Here is a 16,795-nt window from a genome sequence, read left to right on the forward strand (position 1 = left end):
GTTAGGGATAAGGGAAACAAGAGATATAGATGATGATGTAAAGAGATAAAGAACAACGAATGGAAGATATGCAAAAAAGTAATGATGATAAAAGAAACAGGCCATTTTTAGCTGTTTGTAACCAGAGAGTTGCGGAGGGAACGGTCTCTGCGGAAGGCGGAAAGAGGTGGAGATGGGAAAATGTGCCTGGTGGTGGGATTCCATTGGAAGTGGCAGAAATTTCAGAGGATTATGCGTTATATGCAATGGCTGAAGGGGTGAAAGGTAAGGACTAGGGGGACTCTGTCTCTTACTGCGACTAGGGGGACTCTGTCTCTTACTGCGACTAGGGGGAGGGGGAAACAAGGGCAGAGCTGCTGGGTAACGAGGAGACATGAGTGGGGGCCTCATCTATCATGGGAGAAGGGAACCTCCATTCCCTAAAGAATGAGGACATCTCGGATGTCCTAATATGGAACACCTCATCTTGGGCGCAGTTACGGCGTAGATGGAGGAATTGGGAGCAGGGGATAGAGTCTTTGCAGGAAGCGATGTGGGAAGAAGTGTAGTCCAGATAGTTGTGGGAGTCACTGGGTTTGTAATAGATGTCAGTCGTGAGTCTTTTTCTTGTGATGGAGACTGTGAGGTTAAGAAAGGGGAGGGAGGTGTCGGAGATGGTCCAAGTAAATTTGAGTGCAGGATGGAAATTGGTGGTGAAGTTGATGAAGTCCATGAGTTCTGCATGGGTGCAGGAGGTAGCACCCATGCAGTCGTCAATGTAACGGAGATATTCGGGAATAGGGCCAGTGTACATCTGGAACAGGGATTGTTCAACCTACCCTACAAAGAGGCAGGCATAGCTGGGGCCCATGCGGATTTATACATCTCTGATATGCTGATAAATATTTCAGTGCTCTTTGGAAATATTGATTCAAATAGTTTCCATCAACATCACTCTCTCTTCACAGACAAATCAAATTTAGCCCATAATCTTGCAAAGATCCTCCAAAAGTCATCAACATCTGCAACAAATCATGTCCAGCAGAATGCACACATTTTATTGATTTCAGCTGCAATTACATATTAAAACTGAAAGATGGGCAAAGAATGTAAATGAACAAAATTAGGACTCACCACAGAGAGATGGTTTAAGGCCTCTAGTTCAGCTTCCACGATCTCCAGCTGCCGATAGACCATTGCAGCATGATACAATGCAGGGAAACACTGGATGTCTGCCTGGAGTGCCCACCGAAAATACTGCAATCCAGTTTGTGGTCTGCCCTGAAACAAATTCAAAAACACACACACACACATCTTTGGCATAAATGTAATATTCTTAGAAAATCCTATCATTATATTTAAAATAATGCCGACCACATCCCAAACAAGTTTAATTTACATTTTACTGTACAAATACTCTGGCTGATATTATGTTCAATACAATCTTTCTAAGTAAATTATAAATGCTACTGACACTTTTGAAAAAGATAAGACAGCTGGAATCTAAAAATAAAGAATAGAGATTCAATCTAATTTCATAACAGCGATGCCAGGAGTGAAGAAATTACTAAAAGTCGAATCCAAATATGCATCATGCAAATTAACTGGTCCACAACTCTAATTTCATATCCTGTGTAGCCATAATTAGCATTCAAACATGGCAGACTGACATGACCAATAGCAAGCCACCACCAAAGCAAAGCAAAGCAAAGAATACCTCAGGCCATTTTGAAATCCACATTTATTTAGCAAAATAATCTTTTTGATCCACTAGCAAACTATATTTATAAACTGTTATAGGATTTTGGTTAGGCCACATTTGAAATATTACGTACAGTTCTGTTCGGCCCATTACAGACGGATGTCAATGCTTTAGAAAGGGTGCTGAGGAGGTTTACCAGATTGATGCCTGGATTAGGGCATTAGTTCAGAGAGACCTTTTGTTTGACTAATTGATTTCTCTGGAATGCTAGAGTTTGCGGGGAGACCTGATAGAAATACAGTAAACTCTCGTTATTACAGACTTCTTTATAAGGGATATTGGTTATAACAGCTGAAGGCACCAACCCCAGCCTGCACCGCCTTCAACACCCACTTCCAGGCCAGGAGGCTGACGCCGTCCCCAGCCCACAACGTTTCCCTGGCCACTTCCAGGCCGGACAACTGACCATTACTGCCAGGCCCGACTGCCTATGCTGGCCTGCACCACCTCCCTAGCTGCTTCGAGGCCAGACATCATGCCACCACCACCGGCCCACACACCCTCCTCAGCAGCTTCTAGGCCGTCCCTACCACCATCGCCACCACAGACTCTTACCTCCACCCCGGAAGCCCGCGAACCGTGACCATTGATTCCTCCGTTCCTTGCCTCTCCCTCAGCCACTCGCAGGCCGGGGCAGTCAACTCACCTGGAATTCCAGGCCCAGTTCCAGACTGAGAGGCTAAACAATGATACTCTATTACTAGGTGATCCCTTAATCGGTTATTGTGGACAATTGGTAATAGCAGACAGTACCCCCCCACCCATGGTCTGTTCTAACGAGAGTTTACTGTATAGAAAATTATGATAAGCATAGATTGGGTAGACAGTCAGAATATTTTTTACCAGGATGGAAAAATCAAATATTAGAGGGCATCACTTTAAGGTGAGGGGGCAAAATTTAAAGGAAATGTGCCAGACAAGTTTTTTTCTTACAGAGGATGGTGTGGGCCTGGAACGTGTTGCCAGGGGTTCAAGTTCAAGTTACATTTATTGTCACATGCACCAATTGGTACAGTGAGAATTGAGTTACCATACAGCCACGAATAAAAAGAACACAATACACAATAGAATTCAATATGAACATCCCCACACAGCGGAATCAATGTTTCCCACTGGTGGTAGAAGATGAAAGGTTGGTGCCATTTAAAAGACTTTTGGATAGGCATATTGATCTCAGGTAATGGAGGGATATGGGTTATGTGCAGGTAGATAAATTATAACTTGGCAGCATGTTCAGCACACACATTATAGGCTGAAGGGCCTGTTCTTGTGCTTTACTGCTCCTTGTACTATGATATATCCTTTGATCTATAATTTGAACGATTTTGCTTAATTTTGCGAATGCACCAAAATGGAACTTTCATATATAAACAACATTTATACCAATGTTTAAACAATGTTTAAATGTAAACAATTGTCATTTATCAAAATTAATTTGCAGTTTTCATTTAAATTATCAAAGTTTTCTTTCATTCACAATTTAAAAAAAATTCTGGTTAAATACAATGCTACTTAATTTTGATTTTGTCTACCATTTGTACTGAACTGTAGCCAATCAGTGTATAGATCTCTGCCAGAATTCTCTTGGAGCAAAGTCCCTCAGCTGCCGGCTGCAGGATATCAATGGCTTCCAGATAATGACCTTGTTCTACTTTATGAAACCCTATTAAAGACACGAAAGACAATCTTTACTTATTTACCTTACAAACATCAAGCAATTCATAAAACTAGCTCACTCAAGATTCATATCAACAGTAAATATGAATGCTTCAAATTGACTTCAATTGACTTATCTACATTGATTGAAGTCACTTAACCACTTTTGCAAATATCAGTATCACATTTTCTCAGGCCAAGGATATTATTAATTAAGAGAATTTGTTTAGATTTAGGTTTGTTATTGTCACGTTTACTGAGGTACAGCAAAAAGTTTTGTTTTGCATGTAAACAAACAGATCAGATGTACCACACATAAATATAATCGTCAAAAATAGATGGATCAAAGGGGAAGATACAGAGTGTAGAATATGGTTCCCAGCATTGCAGTGCATCAGTTCCATAGACAATGTGCAATGTCTGCAATAGGGGAGAGGTGAATTGGACAGTATCCTCACTTATGGAATGACCCTTCAGAAGCCTGAAAACAGAGGTGAAGAACCTGTACCTGAGTTTGGTGGTGTGTACTTTCAAGCTCCTGTACCTTCTGCCTGACGGGAGCAGGGAAAGTAAGGAACGACAGGAATGGAACGTATCAATGATTTTGTTGCCTGCTTTTCTGAGGCAGCGTGAGGTATAGATGGAATCAATGATGGGAAGCTGGTCTGTGTGATGGACTGGGCTATATCTACAACGTTGCATTTCTTGCAGTCTTGGGCAGACCTGTCCCAAACCAAACTGTTATGCAACCCGACAGCATGCTTTCGATGGTGCATTTGTAGATGTTTGTAAGAGTTTCTTGAGACATGCCGAATTTTCTCACTTTCCTCAGGAAGTAGCGGCAATGGTGTGCCTTCTTGGCTGTCACTTCAAGGTGCTTGGCCAAAAAAGACTATCGGTAATTTTAACGCCAGGGAACTTGTAGCTCTCAACCATTTCCACTTCCACACCATTGGGGCAGATTGGGGCATGCTCCTGAAGACAATAAACAGCTACTTCGTCTTGCTGTATACTTGGACAGGTACATGTACAGGAAAAGGTTTACAGGGAATGGGCTAAACGCAGGCTGGTGGGACAAGTGTAGGCAAGTTGGTCAGTGTGGGCAATTTGGGCCAAAGGGCCTATTTCCGTGCTATATGATTCTATGACCCTATATCTCAGTCGGGATTCCTGTAATTTCTTCACTAGCTTCTCACAGTGTCCTTGGATATATCTGATTAGGCCTGGGAGATCTATCGATCTTCATGTGCCTTAGGATGCCCAGCAGCTCCTCAACTGTGATAGACTGTCCTCGTGATATCACCATTAACTTTCCCAAGTTCCCTAGTCTTCAAATCTTTTGCCACAATAAAAACAGCAGAGAAATATTCATTGAGAACATTGCCCAACCTCTTTTATTATTTCTGAGAGGTCCTATTCCCTCTCTAATTACTCTTTTCCCCTTACAAAATCTCTTTGGATTCTCCTTAATCTTCTCTGCCAGAGCTAACTCATGTACCTTTGTGTTCTCTTGACTACCCCCTTAAATATGCTCATCAATACCTCGACTTCTCCAAAGATACATTTGATCCCAGCTGATACAGGCCTCCTTTTTCTTGATCAGAGCTCAAATACTCTCATCATCCAGGGTTTGTCACTCCAAACTGCATTGCCCTTCACTCTAACAGGAACCTGCATATCTTGAACTCTCACTAATGGACTTTTGAAACCATCCCACTTTCCAATGCAAAATGTATTTGCACATGTACACACTCTGAGCCAAGTTCCAAGTCTTCATTAATAATATTTCCTTAAGAGGTAGCAGGCCATATTGCCCAGGTGCAATTCCGTCAAACATATTTCCACACATATTTTCCTGTAAATTATTCACTTCCACCTTGATTCTCCTACTGCCCACCTACATTAGGCATTATTTATAAGATCATTTAACCCACCAAACAGCAGACTTTTGGGACATGGGAGGAAGCCAATACGCTTTGACAAACTTGGGAAGAATGTACAAAGACCACAGGGATAGCACCAAGATCAGGATGGAACCTGGGCCACTGAGGCTGTGAGACAGGAACTCTCTCTGGTGCCCAATATCTGAGGCAGTGCTTTGTGCTGTTGCTTCACAGTTGTAGGGACCGGGATTTGATCTTAATCTCAGGTGCCGTTAACACGAGTTAGCACATTCTCTGCATGAGTTTCCTCTGAGTGCTCCAGTTTCCTCACATCCCAATGACATGCTACTAGACTAGTAGCTAATGTGACTATTGCAAATTACCTTGTTTTTAGTTTTTTTTTTAAAGATTAATTTATCGGCATGAAAATAAGGTTGAGGAGGAATAATGGGACTAACACGACTGATCCCTGGAGCTAGCTTGGTCCTGATATGTCTTTCTGTGGTGCAAGAAGTAATGAAATTCATTCATCGAAGCATAGAGAGAATTAACAAACCTGGCACCAAATATCCATAAAACAAACCAACCATCTACCCGTTGCTCAATTCTGCTCCATTTTCTGCAATAAACACGAGATCCTGACAAAAATGAATGACTTTCCCTGTCTTGAGGGCCATCTCTCAAAGATTAGACCACAAACTCACCATCAACATCCTGCTCTGTCAATGTCCCAAGCATCGAGACCCTGACCAGGCTCACTGAGCTCTGAAGGGCTGGCTACATAATCCACATACCACGTCCCAAATCAGGCACTCTGTACCAAGCTCGGTCAGAGAAAGACTCGATGGGCCTTGAATAGCCTAATTCTGCTCTTATGCCTTATGATCCAAGAGAATCCCAGGAGGGCAAAGAAAACAATATACGGCTGCTCCCAAAACTTCCTTGGGAAATCTTACATCCTCATTACTGAAACTTTAGGACACAGGTGATCCTTTGGTCTTCAAGCCCAAGGCATTTTAATGCATTTACCACACTGAATTCCACCTCCTAGCACTTGGTTCACAGCCCTTGAATAGTACTTTTAAAATTTAACAAGAGTTTGTGTCTCAACCACCCTTTCAGGGCGTGGGTTCCAAACCCTTTCCACCCTCTGGGGAAATAATACTGGTTCTGATGAAAGAGTTAATCTCAGGATAATGGTTTATTTCTCTCTTCACTGATGCTGCCTGGCCTGCTGATATTACTTTGATTATTGTCTTTCCTGTTTAAAACCCTCGCACGCATCTATCACTCTATACCAAGATATACAACACATTAACTTTGCAACACTTTGTCATTCCTGGGTCAAAATCGTGTTCTCGCCACCTAAAAGCACCATGGGAATGCTTTCTCATCATGCATTGTAGTTATCCTTGAAGGTTATTCATCATCTGTTCTAATGATAAATTATGGATGGTTAATAAATGCTGGCCTTGTCAGTAATTCCCATATCTCATTAATGAATTATAACAAAAAAGTCAATTTATCTTCAAGACCAGATAGTATTCCAGAATGGATTTCCTTCGGCATTCCCTGATCTGGATAATTTGGCAATCAAATAGCAGAAATTGATAGAATTGAATTTGAATTGGAACAGAAACAGCCCCCATTCCTCCCGACCCTCCTCTACAATCAGTCTGCAGAAGGGTCCTGAACCAAAAGGTCACCCATCCATGTCTCCAGAGATGCTGCCTGACTGAGTTACTCCAGCATTTTGTTTCCTCTTTTGTAATCCAGCTTCTGTAGCTCCCTGTTTCTACATTTCAGCAGAATGGGTCCAATCTTTTGTGACCACTGCCACCTTGTGCCCAGATTGTTGACTACATGTTCATGTAATGCAGTATTTCTATTGCATTAGTCTAGGTGTTATTTTTCCACAGGAGCTCACTGTAATGTCAACAGTTTGAATTAAGAGGTACCGCAAGTTACTTTATGGGGAAATTCTCAAAGGCAAATCGCAAAAGTAAAAAATGTATTAAGCAGCTTGCTGAACACATTTGTATTAACTATTCATTTGAAAGAATGACACTGGCCAGACTTCACTGAACAGAAGTTCTGACTGAATTAATATCTCATTAGTAGTACTCATAGTAAAATACAGATAAACAAAATCATGTGGAATTTTATGGAAAACAGTTCTAAAAATTCATTTATATTATAAAACATAGTACTTTTCAAGATAAAAACATTCTAAATGCTTATGTTAAAGAACATGAACAGGTTCTTAGTCCACAGTATTATTACCTCAAAATTATCAGGTGAAACAATCTCCAAATTAGGGCCAATCATCATAGACAAACGGACACAAAGTGCTGGAGTAACTCAGCAGGAACCCAGCATCTCTGGACGACATGAATTGGCAGTGTTTCGAGTCAAGGCCCTTCTTCAGACTGGAGAATACCAGTCTGTGAGACCGTCTCTCAATGGCAGTCCGAAGAAGGGTCTCGACCCAAAGTATCACTTAGCCATGTTCTCCAGAATTACTGCCTGACCCGAGTTACTGCAGCACATTGCCGCTCTATTGATTGCTGATTCTGTACTGTAACATAGAAACATGGAGAATAGGTGCACGAGTAGGCCATTCGGCCCTTCGAGCCTGCACTGCCATTCAATATGATCATGGCTGATCATCCAACTCAATATCCTGTACCTGCCTTCTCTCCATACCCCCTGATACCTTTAGCCACAAGGGCTACATCTAACTCCCTCTTAAATATAGCCAATGAACTGGCCTCAACTACCTTCTGTGGCAGAGAATTCCAGAGATTCACCACTCTGTGTGAAAAATGTTTTTCTCATCTCGGTAATAAACGTTATATAAAATGTAATGTCCGAAACAGCACCACTCATCAAATGGTTAAACACTACATGAAGCAACAGATTTTCACAGACACAATCGATTAACCAGGTTTTCAAATTGGATCCTTTGGATAGTCTTGTACCTCGCAAAAATGTAGCACAGGTGTACATCAACTTTCCTAGAGTGCTGAGACTCTGCACCAACAGAAGATGACTTCCACTGCTATCTTTCAATAGGTTACCGGTTTTAATGCACTGCCACAAATCATCATGCTGTATATTCACACCAGAGACCGAGGAGCTCTGAAAACACAAACACAAAGAAAAGAAATAGCATTCGTTAAAAAGAAATCTCTATGGTATTACGGAACTATTTCAGAAACTATACTATCATTAAATCTACAGTTCATGGACTAGTTTTGTTTGAAAAATATTTGGATAAGTATGTTTCATCAGGTTTCATATATATTTTATTTAGGAATCAAGATTGTCATATGTACTGAAACAGAACAATGTAACAGTGCAGCAGATTTGTAAACACAGTACTCAATAGATAACATAATCAAACAAAATAAAATTCAGTGAACAAAATCAACCAATATTGTGCAAAACAAAGTCTGGAGTCCCTAGTACAACCAAGACAGTTCATAATTTGAAGTTTAGTTGGAGTTCGTGGTGTTCAATAGCCTGATGGTTGTTGGGAAGAAGATGGGAAGATCCTGAATCACAGTTTTCAGACATACCTATGTAACAGCTTTGTAAAATATTCTGCCATGTGATTAACTGAGCAAAGTCAGCTCCAGTAATAGAATGATGAATTTGGCTGAATCAAAGAGAAATAATTGTTTGAAATCTGCATGATATTTGAATCAAGTTCATCCTTCAGTGTGGCATGTGTCAATTTTCAGCCAACCATTGAAGGACAATGCTTTCAAGAGAGAGCTAGATAGGGCTCTTAAAAATAGCGGAGTCAGGGGATATGGGGAGAAGGCAGTAACGGGGTACTGATTGGGGATGATCAGCCATGATCACATTGAATGGCGGTGCTGGCTCGAAGGGCCGAATGGCCTACTCCTGCATCTATTGACAGAATGAGCAAAAACATCTATTTCAAATATTAACCAATAGAACCACCATTTAGAAATCACAATTCAGTGTAAAATCTTTATTTTCTATTGAAAATTAACCCCCTTATTATGGGGAACAGCATCATGTGCTCAGACATTAGGCACTTAAAGACTACTCCCAAATCTTTGCATTTCATTGACTTAAATATTTCATCAGCTTCTCTCCCCATAAACAGCTATCGATTCCATAATGTACCTACCTGAATCAAGGGGATAGGCAAACCTAACATATAGAAACATAGAAAAGAGGTGCAGGAGTAGGCCATTCGGTCCTTCGAGCCTGCACCACCATTCAATATGATCATGGCTGATCATCCAACTCAGTATCCTGTACCTGCCTTCTCTCCCCTGATCCCTTTAGCCACAAGGGCCACATCTAACTCCCTCTTAAATATAGCCAATGAACTGGCCTCGACTACATTCTGTGGCAGAGAATTGCACAGATTCACCACCCTCTGTGTGAAAAAAAAAAATCTCATCTTGGTCTTAAAAGACTATCCCCTTATCCTTAAACTGTGGCCCCTTGTTCTAGACTTCCCCAACATCTAGAACAATCTTCCTGCATCTAGCCTGTCCAACCCCTTAAGAATTTTGTATGTTTCTATAGGATCCCCCCTCAATCTTCTAAATTCTAGTGAGTATAAGCCGAGTCTATCCAGTCTTTCTTCATATGAAAGCCTTGCCATCCCAGGAATCAGTCTGGTGCCCACTCAACCAACCTATCCAAGTCACCTTGCAGCCTCCTAGCATCCTCCTCACAGCTAACACTGCCCCCCAGCTTCATGTCATCCGCAAACTTGGAGATGTTGCATTCAATTCCCTCATCCAAATCATTAATATATATTGTAAATAGCTGGGGTTCCAGCACTGAGCCTTGCGGTACCCCACTAGTCACTGCCTGCCATTCTGAAAAGGACCCGTTTATTCCTACTCTTTGCTTCTTCTCTGCCAGCCAGTTCTCTATCCACATCAATACTGAACCCCAATACCGTGTGCTTTAAGTTTGCATACTAATCTCTTATGTGGGACCTTGTTGAAAGCCTTCTGAAAGTCCAGATATAACACATCCACTGGTTCTCCCTTATCCACTGTACTAGTTACATCCACGAAAAATTCTATAAGATTCGTCAGATATGATTTACCTTTCATAAATCCATGCTGACTTTGTCCAATGATTTTACCACTTTCCAAATGTGCTGTTATCCCATCTTTAATAACTGACTCTAGCATTTTCCCCACTACCGATGTTAGACTAACTGGTTTGTAATTCCCCATTTTCTCTCTCCCTCCCTTTCAAAAAAGTGGGGTTACATTAGTTACCCTCCAATCCTCAGGAACTACTCCAGAATCTAAAGAGTTTTGAAAAATTATCACTAATGCATCCACTATTACTGGGGCTACTTCCTTAAGCACTCTGGGATGCAGCCTATCTGGCCCAGTGGATTTATCGGCCTTTAATCCATTCAATTTACCTAACACTACTTCCCGACTAACCTGGATTTCACTCAGCCTCTCTATCTCATTTGACCCCCGGTCCCCTGCTATTTCCGGCAAATTATTTATGTCTTCCTTAGTGAAAACAGAACCAAAGTAGTTATTCAATTGGTCTGCCATGTCCTTGTTTCCCATGATCAATTCACCCGTTTCTGACTGCAAGGGACCCACATTTGTTTTAACTAATCTTTTTCTCTTCACATATCTATAAAAGCTTTTGCAGTCAGTTTTTATGTTCCCTGCCAGTTTGGCAATATGTTCTTTAGTTCTCGTCTGCGGTTATAAATACACCATGAAATTTAGGTCCTTCATGGAAAACCAGACTTACACAAAAATAACCCTTCCCAAAGACCCACAATGTCTTTCCTACCCAAAGGCCTGTGATCCAAGTTACCCCAGGATGACCTAAGAAAGATGCAATCACTCTCATGGAAGTGTACTACTGCCTCCCCCCTCCCCCTTTCGCAAAAAAACAGTGGAAGATCGAGGAACAGATATGTAGACAGATTAATGAAATGTCTGGTGGTAGACACAAAATGCTGGAGTAACTCAGCGGGTCAGGTAGCACCTCTGGAGAGAAGGAATGGGTGACGTTTCGGGTCGAGACCCTTCTTCAGACATGTCTCACAGTTTGGGTCTGAGGAAAACACCGTCTGCTCCAATCAACATTCACCTTTCAAGCAAACCCACAATTCAGTATGGTATTTCCTTGATTAGCTGGCTCTTTTTCAATTTTTTAAATAAAAACATATTACACATCTCACATCTAATTGAAAACAAAATAGTGTGGATTTGAGAAATTTGAAATAAGAAGGCACAGTGGCGGAGCGGTAGAGTTGCTGCCTTACAGCGCCAGAGACCTGGGTACGATCCTGACTACGGGTGCTGTACTGTACAGAGTTTGTACGTTCTCCCCGAGACCTGCGTGGGTTTTCTCCGAGATCTTCGGTTGCCTCGCACACTCCATAGACGCAGATTTGTAGGTTTATTGGCTTGGTATAAGTATAAACAATTGTCCCTTGTGTGTAGGAAAGCGTTAGTGTGCGGGGATCACTGGTCGATGTGGACTCGGTGGGACGAAGGGTCTGTTTCAATGCTGTATCCCTAAACTGAACTAAACTGAAAATACTGAGCGGGTAAGGAAGCAACTGTGAAAAGGGAAAAATAATTGTGTGTGTGATAAAAATAAAAAGCTGGAAACACTCAGAAGGTTAGACTATCGTGGAGAGACAAAATTAAATTTCAGGTCAAGGATTCTTTGTTAAAGCTAGAAAGGTAAGCAAACATGCACACTGAGTAACTCACTTTCCTTGTTTTGATGTCGGGTTCTCCATCTGAAATTTTAACTTGGTGTCTTCAATAATGCTGCCTGACCGATGTGTCCAGTATATTATTTTATGCCATGGATCCAATTATCTTCCTTGATATAATGAGTATAGAAGTTGGGAGGTTACATTGCAGTTGTATGAGATGATGATGATGAGGCTGCATTTAGAGTATAGTGTTCAGTTTTGGGCATCATGTTATTGGAAAGATGTTGCCAAGCAGGAAAGGGTGCAGAGAAAAGTTACAAGGATGTTTCCAGGACTAGAGGGTCTGAGCTAAAGCGAGAGGTTGAGCAAGCTAGGACTATTCCTTGGAGCACGGGGATATGATGGGTGATCTTAGAGAGGTATAGAAAATCATGAGAGGAATAGATCAGGTAGTCAGAATCTCTTGCCCAGAATAGGGGAATTGAAAACCAGAGGACATAAATTTAAGGTGAAGAGGAAAAGATTCAATACCAATCTGAGGGGTATGTTTTTCCACACAAAGGGTGGTAGGTGTATGCACCTGCTGCCAGAGAAAGTAGTTGAGGCAAGTATTCTTGCAACATTTAAGAAACATTTAGACAGCTACATGGATATGACAGGTTTACAAAGATACGGGCCAAACGCAGGCAGGTGGCACTAGTCCAGATGGGATATGTTGGCCGGTGTAGGTAAGTTGGGCTGAAGAGCCTGTTTCCACACTGTACGACTCTATGACACTAGAATGAACAAAGAAACCTGAACCACCATAATAGGCAATGAATTATGCAATGACAAAGTAATAAATCTCTCTCTGCCTTGCCATACTTACTCTCTCTCTTAACATATGCAGCACAACCTCAACATCCTCCAGCTGATTTCTCGACAGCCATAGCAGGCATTGCAGGTATATCAGCTGATCAACTGTCTGAATAAAAGTTGGGTCACTGATGCTCCGAAATGTCATTTCCCATAATTTCAAGATGCCTCGTTCATCAAAATGTTTACCATACGCTTCTAATCCTGTTTCAAAAAAAAAAAGTAAAGATACATGAAAACAGTAATTTTACAGGTCTTAAATGTAAAGCTCAAAGGCCAAAACGCACTACGGCCAGGCAGACAATTGGTTTTTATTAACATTGGTTATCATAAAATTAAAAAAAAATTTAACATGAGCAGCAATTATAAAGAATAACAGTGAATTTTGTTAAGTCACTGTAAAGAATGCATGCTCACCAAGAGACATCCTTCGTTTACTTGGGTGAACACAAGCTGCTCTAATGAAAAGAAGCAGCTTGGATGAAATAAAAGGACTAGTCTTAACAGCTTTTGTTTTTTTATGACATGAAAAAGACCCAAAAGGTACATTTTATGTTCTCTTGTACATAAATTTCATATTTTATGCAGGTTCTATTTGTAAAATGACTGCCACACTTCACTATAGTGCAGTAGCAGAAGCCACAGAAGGTTGTGGCGGCAGTCAATGGATATTTTTTACAGCAGAGATAGATAGATTCTTGATTAGTGCAGGTGTCAGAGGTTATGGGGAGAAGGCAGGAGAATGGGGTTGAGAGGGAGAGATAGATCAGCCATGATTGAATGGCGGAGTAGTTTTGATGGGCTGAATGACCTACTTCTGCTCCTGTCACTTATGAACTTACGATTTCCCGACCACCTGCATGCACATGAACCTTTTTTGAATATCCCGAGGTTGTGAATGCATTCTTCTCAGCCACAAGTTCAGTTCAATACAGTTCAATGTCACGTGTACCGAGGTACAGTGAAAAGCTTTTGTTGCTTACTGACCAACCAGCGGAAAGACAATACATGATTACAATTGAGCCAATCACAGTGTGCAGACACATGATAAGGGAATAACATTTAGTGCAAGGTAAAGCCAGTAAAGACCGATCAAGGATAGTCTGTCCGATAGTTGTTCAGGACCACCCTCACGTTGCGGTAGGATGGTTCAGTTGCCTGACAACTGTTGGGAGGAAATCTGCAAGTTCCTGAACCTGGAGGTATGCGTTTTCACACTTCTATACCTTTTGCCCCATATGCGAGATGGGAGAAAAGGGAGCGGCCTGGGTGAGATTCGTCCTTGATTATGCTGCTGGCCTTTGCTGAGGCAACTTGAGGTGTAAAAGGAGTCAATGGAAGGGAGGTTGGTTTGTGCGATGGTCTGGGCTGCGTCCATAATTCACTGCATTTTCTTGCGATCTTGGATGGAGCTGTTCCCAAATCAAGTTGTCAGGCATCCCAATAAAATGCACCTGTAGAAGTTGGTGAGGGTTGTTGGGGACATTCCAAACTTCCTAAGCTTATTTAGGAAGTAAAGGCTTCGCACAAAATGCATAAAATGTGGCTTTAGATGCAAAGAAAAGGTGGGAATTTGTATGGCACTAAAGAATTTATTTGAATATTGAAGTATTAGTATTTTGTGAGGGTTAAGTGCCATTAGACTTATTTATTTCAACAGTGTGCATCTGCTATTCAAATAATCTCCATCAGAATACATCAAAGAAAACCTTCCATCTCATCTAGAAATAAGGTAACCTGAAGTAAAAATGAAGAAATATTCTGCAACCAGCTCACTTTACAGGTTAGGGAGGCAGCAAACTATAAAAATGGCAGTTTAACGGACACACAAGAAGTCCTGGAGGTTTGTAACTTACCTCGGGTAAAACCCTTCAGCAATAATGAGTCATCGTTACAAACAACATCAGATAAACTGATGTTTAAGACAATGGCATTGTACAGAACTGTCAATTCCAGGGGAATACTGGGGATAGTTGGGGGCAATCCTGCAGAAAGACAGCAAGGATTAGAATGCACTCTATTGCAAGGCAAGGTTTCCCAGCGAATGAACAATGCTAACAATAAAGCAGGCTGCAAAGTGTATTGCCTAAAAAAAATTCTGTGACACTCGACTCCAGGATGTCAGATAAAAATGCTCTAGAAACTTTTATCGCGAAGCAGCATCTATGGAACGAAGGAATAGGTGACGCTTCGGTTCGGTTCTTCAGACTTGTCATGTCATGTGTTTTACAAACCACTCTTCCAATATGTTCTACCACTCTTGAAGATTTATGCACAATCAGGTCTCTCTGATCTTACACACCCTTAAGAATAATGCCATTTGATCAATGGTATTTCTCTTTGGTACTAAATTACATCTGCCGTCTGTTTGACTTTTCTAATACTATTACCTCCTGCACTGTTACACTTATCCTCACTATTTACCTAATCAAGGATTTTTAATCTCTGTAGCTCCACTACAGTACAATACTTTCTGACAAGGTGAATTTTAAATGTTGGAAAATAGCGAGTTGGATTTGAACTTAAAATGTTCCTGTATTTGGCTGCACATTTACGTGAAAGACAGCCAAGATCTTGAGAAATTACCATGCTGCATATTCTGTAGGGGGCCAACAGGTAAAATGCTTAGTCACACAGCCATGGGTGTAAAGCAAGTAGAGCAGGGGGCTGAGCACACAGCCTTGTGGTGCTCCTGTGTTAATGGTCAAAGAGGAGATGATCTTGTTTTACAATTTGCACAGATTGAGGTCTGCTGCTGAGGAAGATCCAGTTGCAAAGGGAGATACAGAGGCCCAGGACTAGGGGAATTTGTACATTCTGCCTGTGACCATATGCGTTTACTCCAGCTGCTCTGGTTTTGTACCTCATTCCAAATATGTGTGGCTTTGTAGGTTAATTGGGTTCTGTAAGTTGCCCCTAGTGTGTACGAAGTGAAGAATGTTTCATTGACATATGTCCTAAAACAGAACAATTAAATTCTTACTTGCAGCAGCACAACAGTGTATTCTGTACACACAATAAACAAATAAATTCAGTGCATGTGTATATAATCTGCACTTGTGGTGAACGAGGTGACAACACAGACAAGTTGAATGGCCTGATCCGAATTATGATACCAATATAATTAAACCAAATACGAGCATCAGTACCTTGAATCTTCTCCAGCAGTTTGATGAAATAAACAAAGTTCTGGCGCAAGATGTCTGTCCACTTTGCAGTATTGGTAGAAATATTCTGGATGAGATAATATATATTAGATATTGTACATAAAGCAATGTGCACTGGAAAGTAAAAAAGCTAAAACCTGTGAACGAAGAGATGGAGGAGGGTTATTTGCATGAGGAGAGATTCTCTAAAATGGGGCAACGCTCTCAAAATTTTACGAAGTTGGGTGGACTGACTTGACTTGATAAACTTGACTTGACTTGACTTGACTTGACTTGACTTGGACTGCTGAGAACAGAGACAAGGAGAAATGTCTTCACCCAAAGTACAGTTAACCTTTGGAATTCCCAGCCCAATTGGGTGATGGAGGTTCAAATGGTTGAGGTGTTCAAGACAGATCAATACATTTTTAAATACATGGGGGGGGGGGGAATAAATCAAGGAATATGGACATAATGCTTAATGCAGGAAAGCAGCTTGAGGAAAATGATCAACTGTGATTATTTTGAGTGGTGGAGCAGACACGAAGGTCCGAATGGCCTATTTCCCCACATCTTTCTTATGCACTTATGGTGTTCTGGAATGGATTTGCCTGGTGAGTACACAACAATTGGTCACTCACAAAATATTTTAACTGATTATTTTCCTAGAATTTTTGAAGCAGCCCTTGGCAAAACACTATTCTGACATTGCATCTATATTAATATTTGTATTAATGTGCAAAATTTTGGAACAGACTTGTCAATTGCCAAAATGCTCAAGTTTGAAGGCCTTTCGGATATT

General features: G+C 41.1%; 2 protein-coding genes across 2 annotated transcripts in view; both read right to left on the reverse strand.

Moving 5' to 3' along the window:
- Positions 1-16,795, reverse strand: part of vcp (valosin containing protein) — a 156,161-nt gene that overhangs the window by 99,263 nt on the left and 40,103 nt on the right. The gene's annotated exons all lie outside the window — the stretch shown is intronic.
- The window catches only part of fancg (FA complementation group G), a 50,614-nt gene that overhangs the window by 29,089 nt on the left and 4,730 nt on the right, over positions 1-16,795 (reverse strand). Inside the window, exons 2-7 of the mRNA XM_055633423.1 lie at positions 15,997-16,081; positions 14,704-14,832; positions 12,861-13,051; positions 8,262-8,421; positions 3,274-3,404; positions 1,114-1,260 (exon numbers count right to left, since the gene is read on the reverse strand). Of these exons, the coding sequence (XP_055489398.1) occupies positions 1,114-1,260; positions 3,274-3,404; positions 8,262-8,421; positions 12,861-13,051; positions 14,704-14,832; positions 15,997-16,081 (843 nt within the window). The remainder of the gene's footprint in view (positions 1-1,113; positions 1,261-3,273; positions 3,405-8,261; positions 8,422-12,860; positions 13,052-14,703; positions 14,833-15,996; positions 16,082-16,795) is intronic.

Source organism: Leucoraja erinacea, chromosome 1 (assembly GCF_028641065.1).
Source record: "Leucoraja erinacea ecotype New England chromosome 1, Leri_hhj_1, whole genome shotgun sequence".
NCBI lineage: Eukaryota > Metazoa > Chordata > Chondrichthyes > Rajiformes > Rajidae > Leucoraja > Leucoraja erinaceus.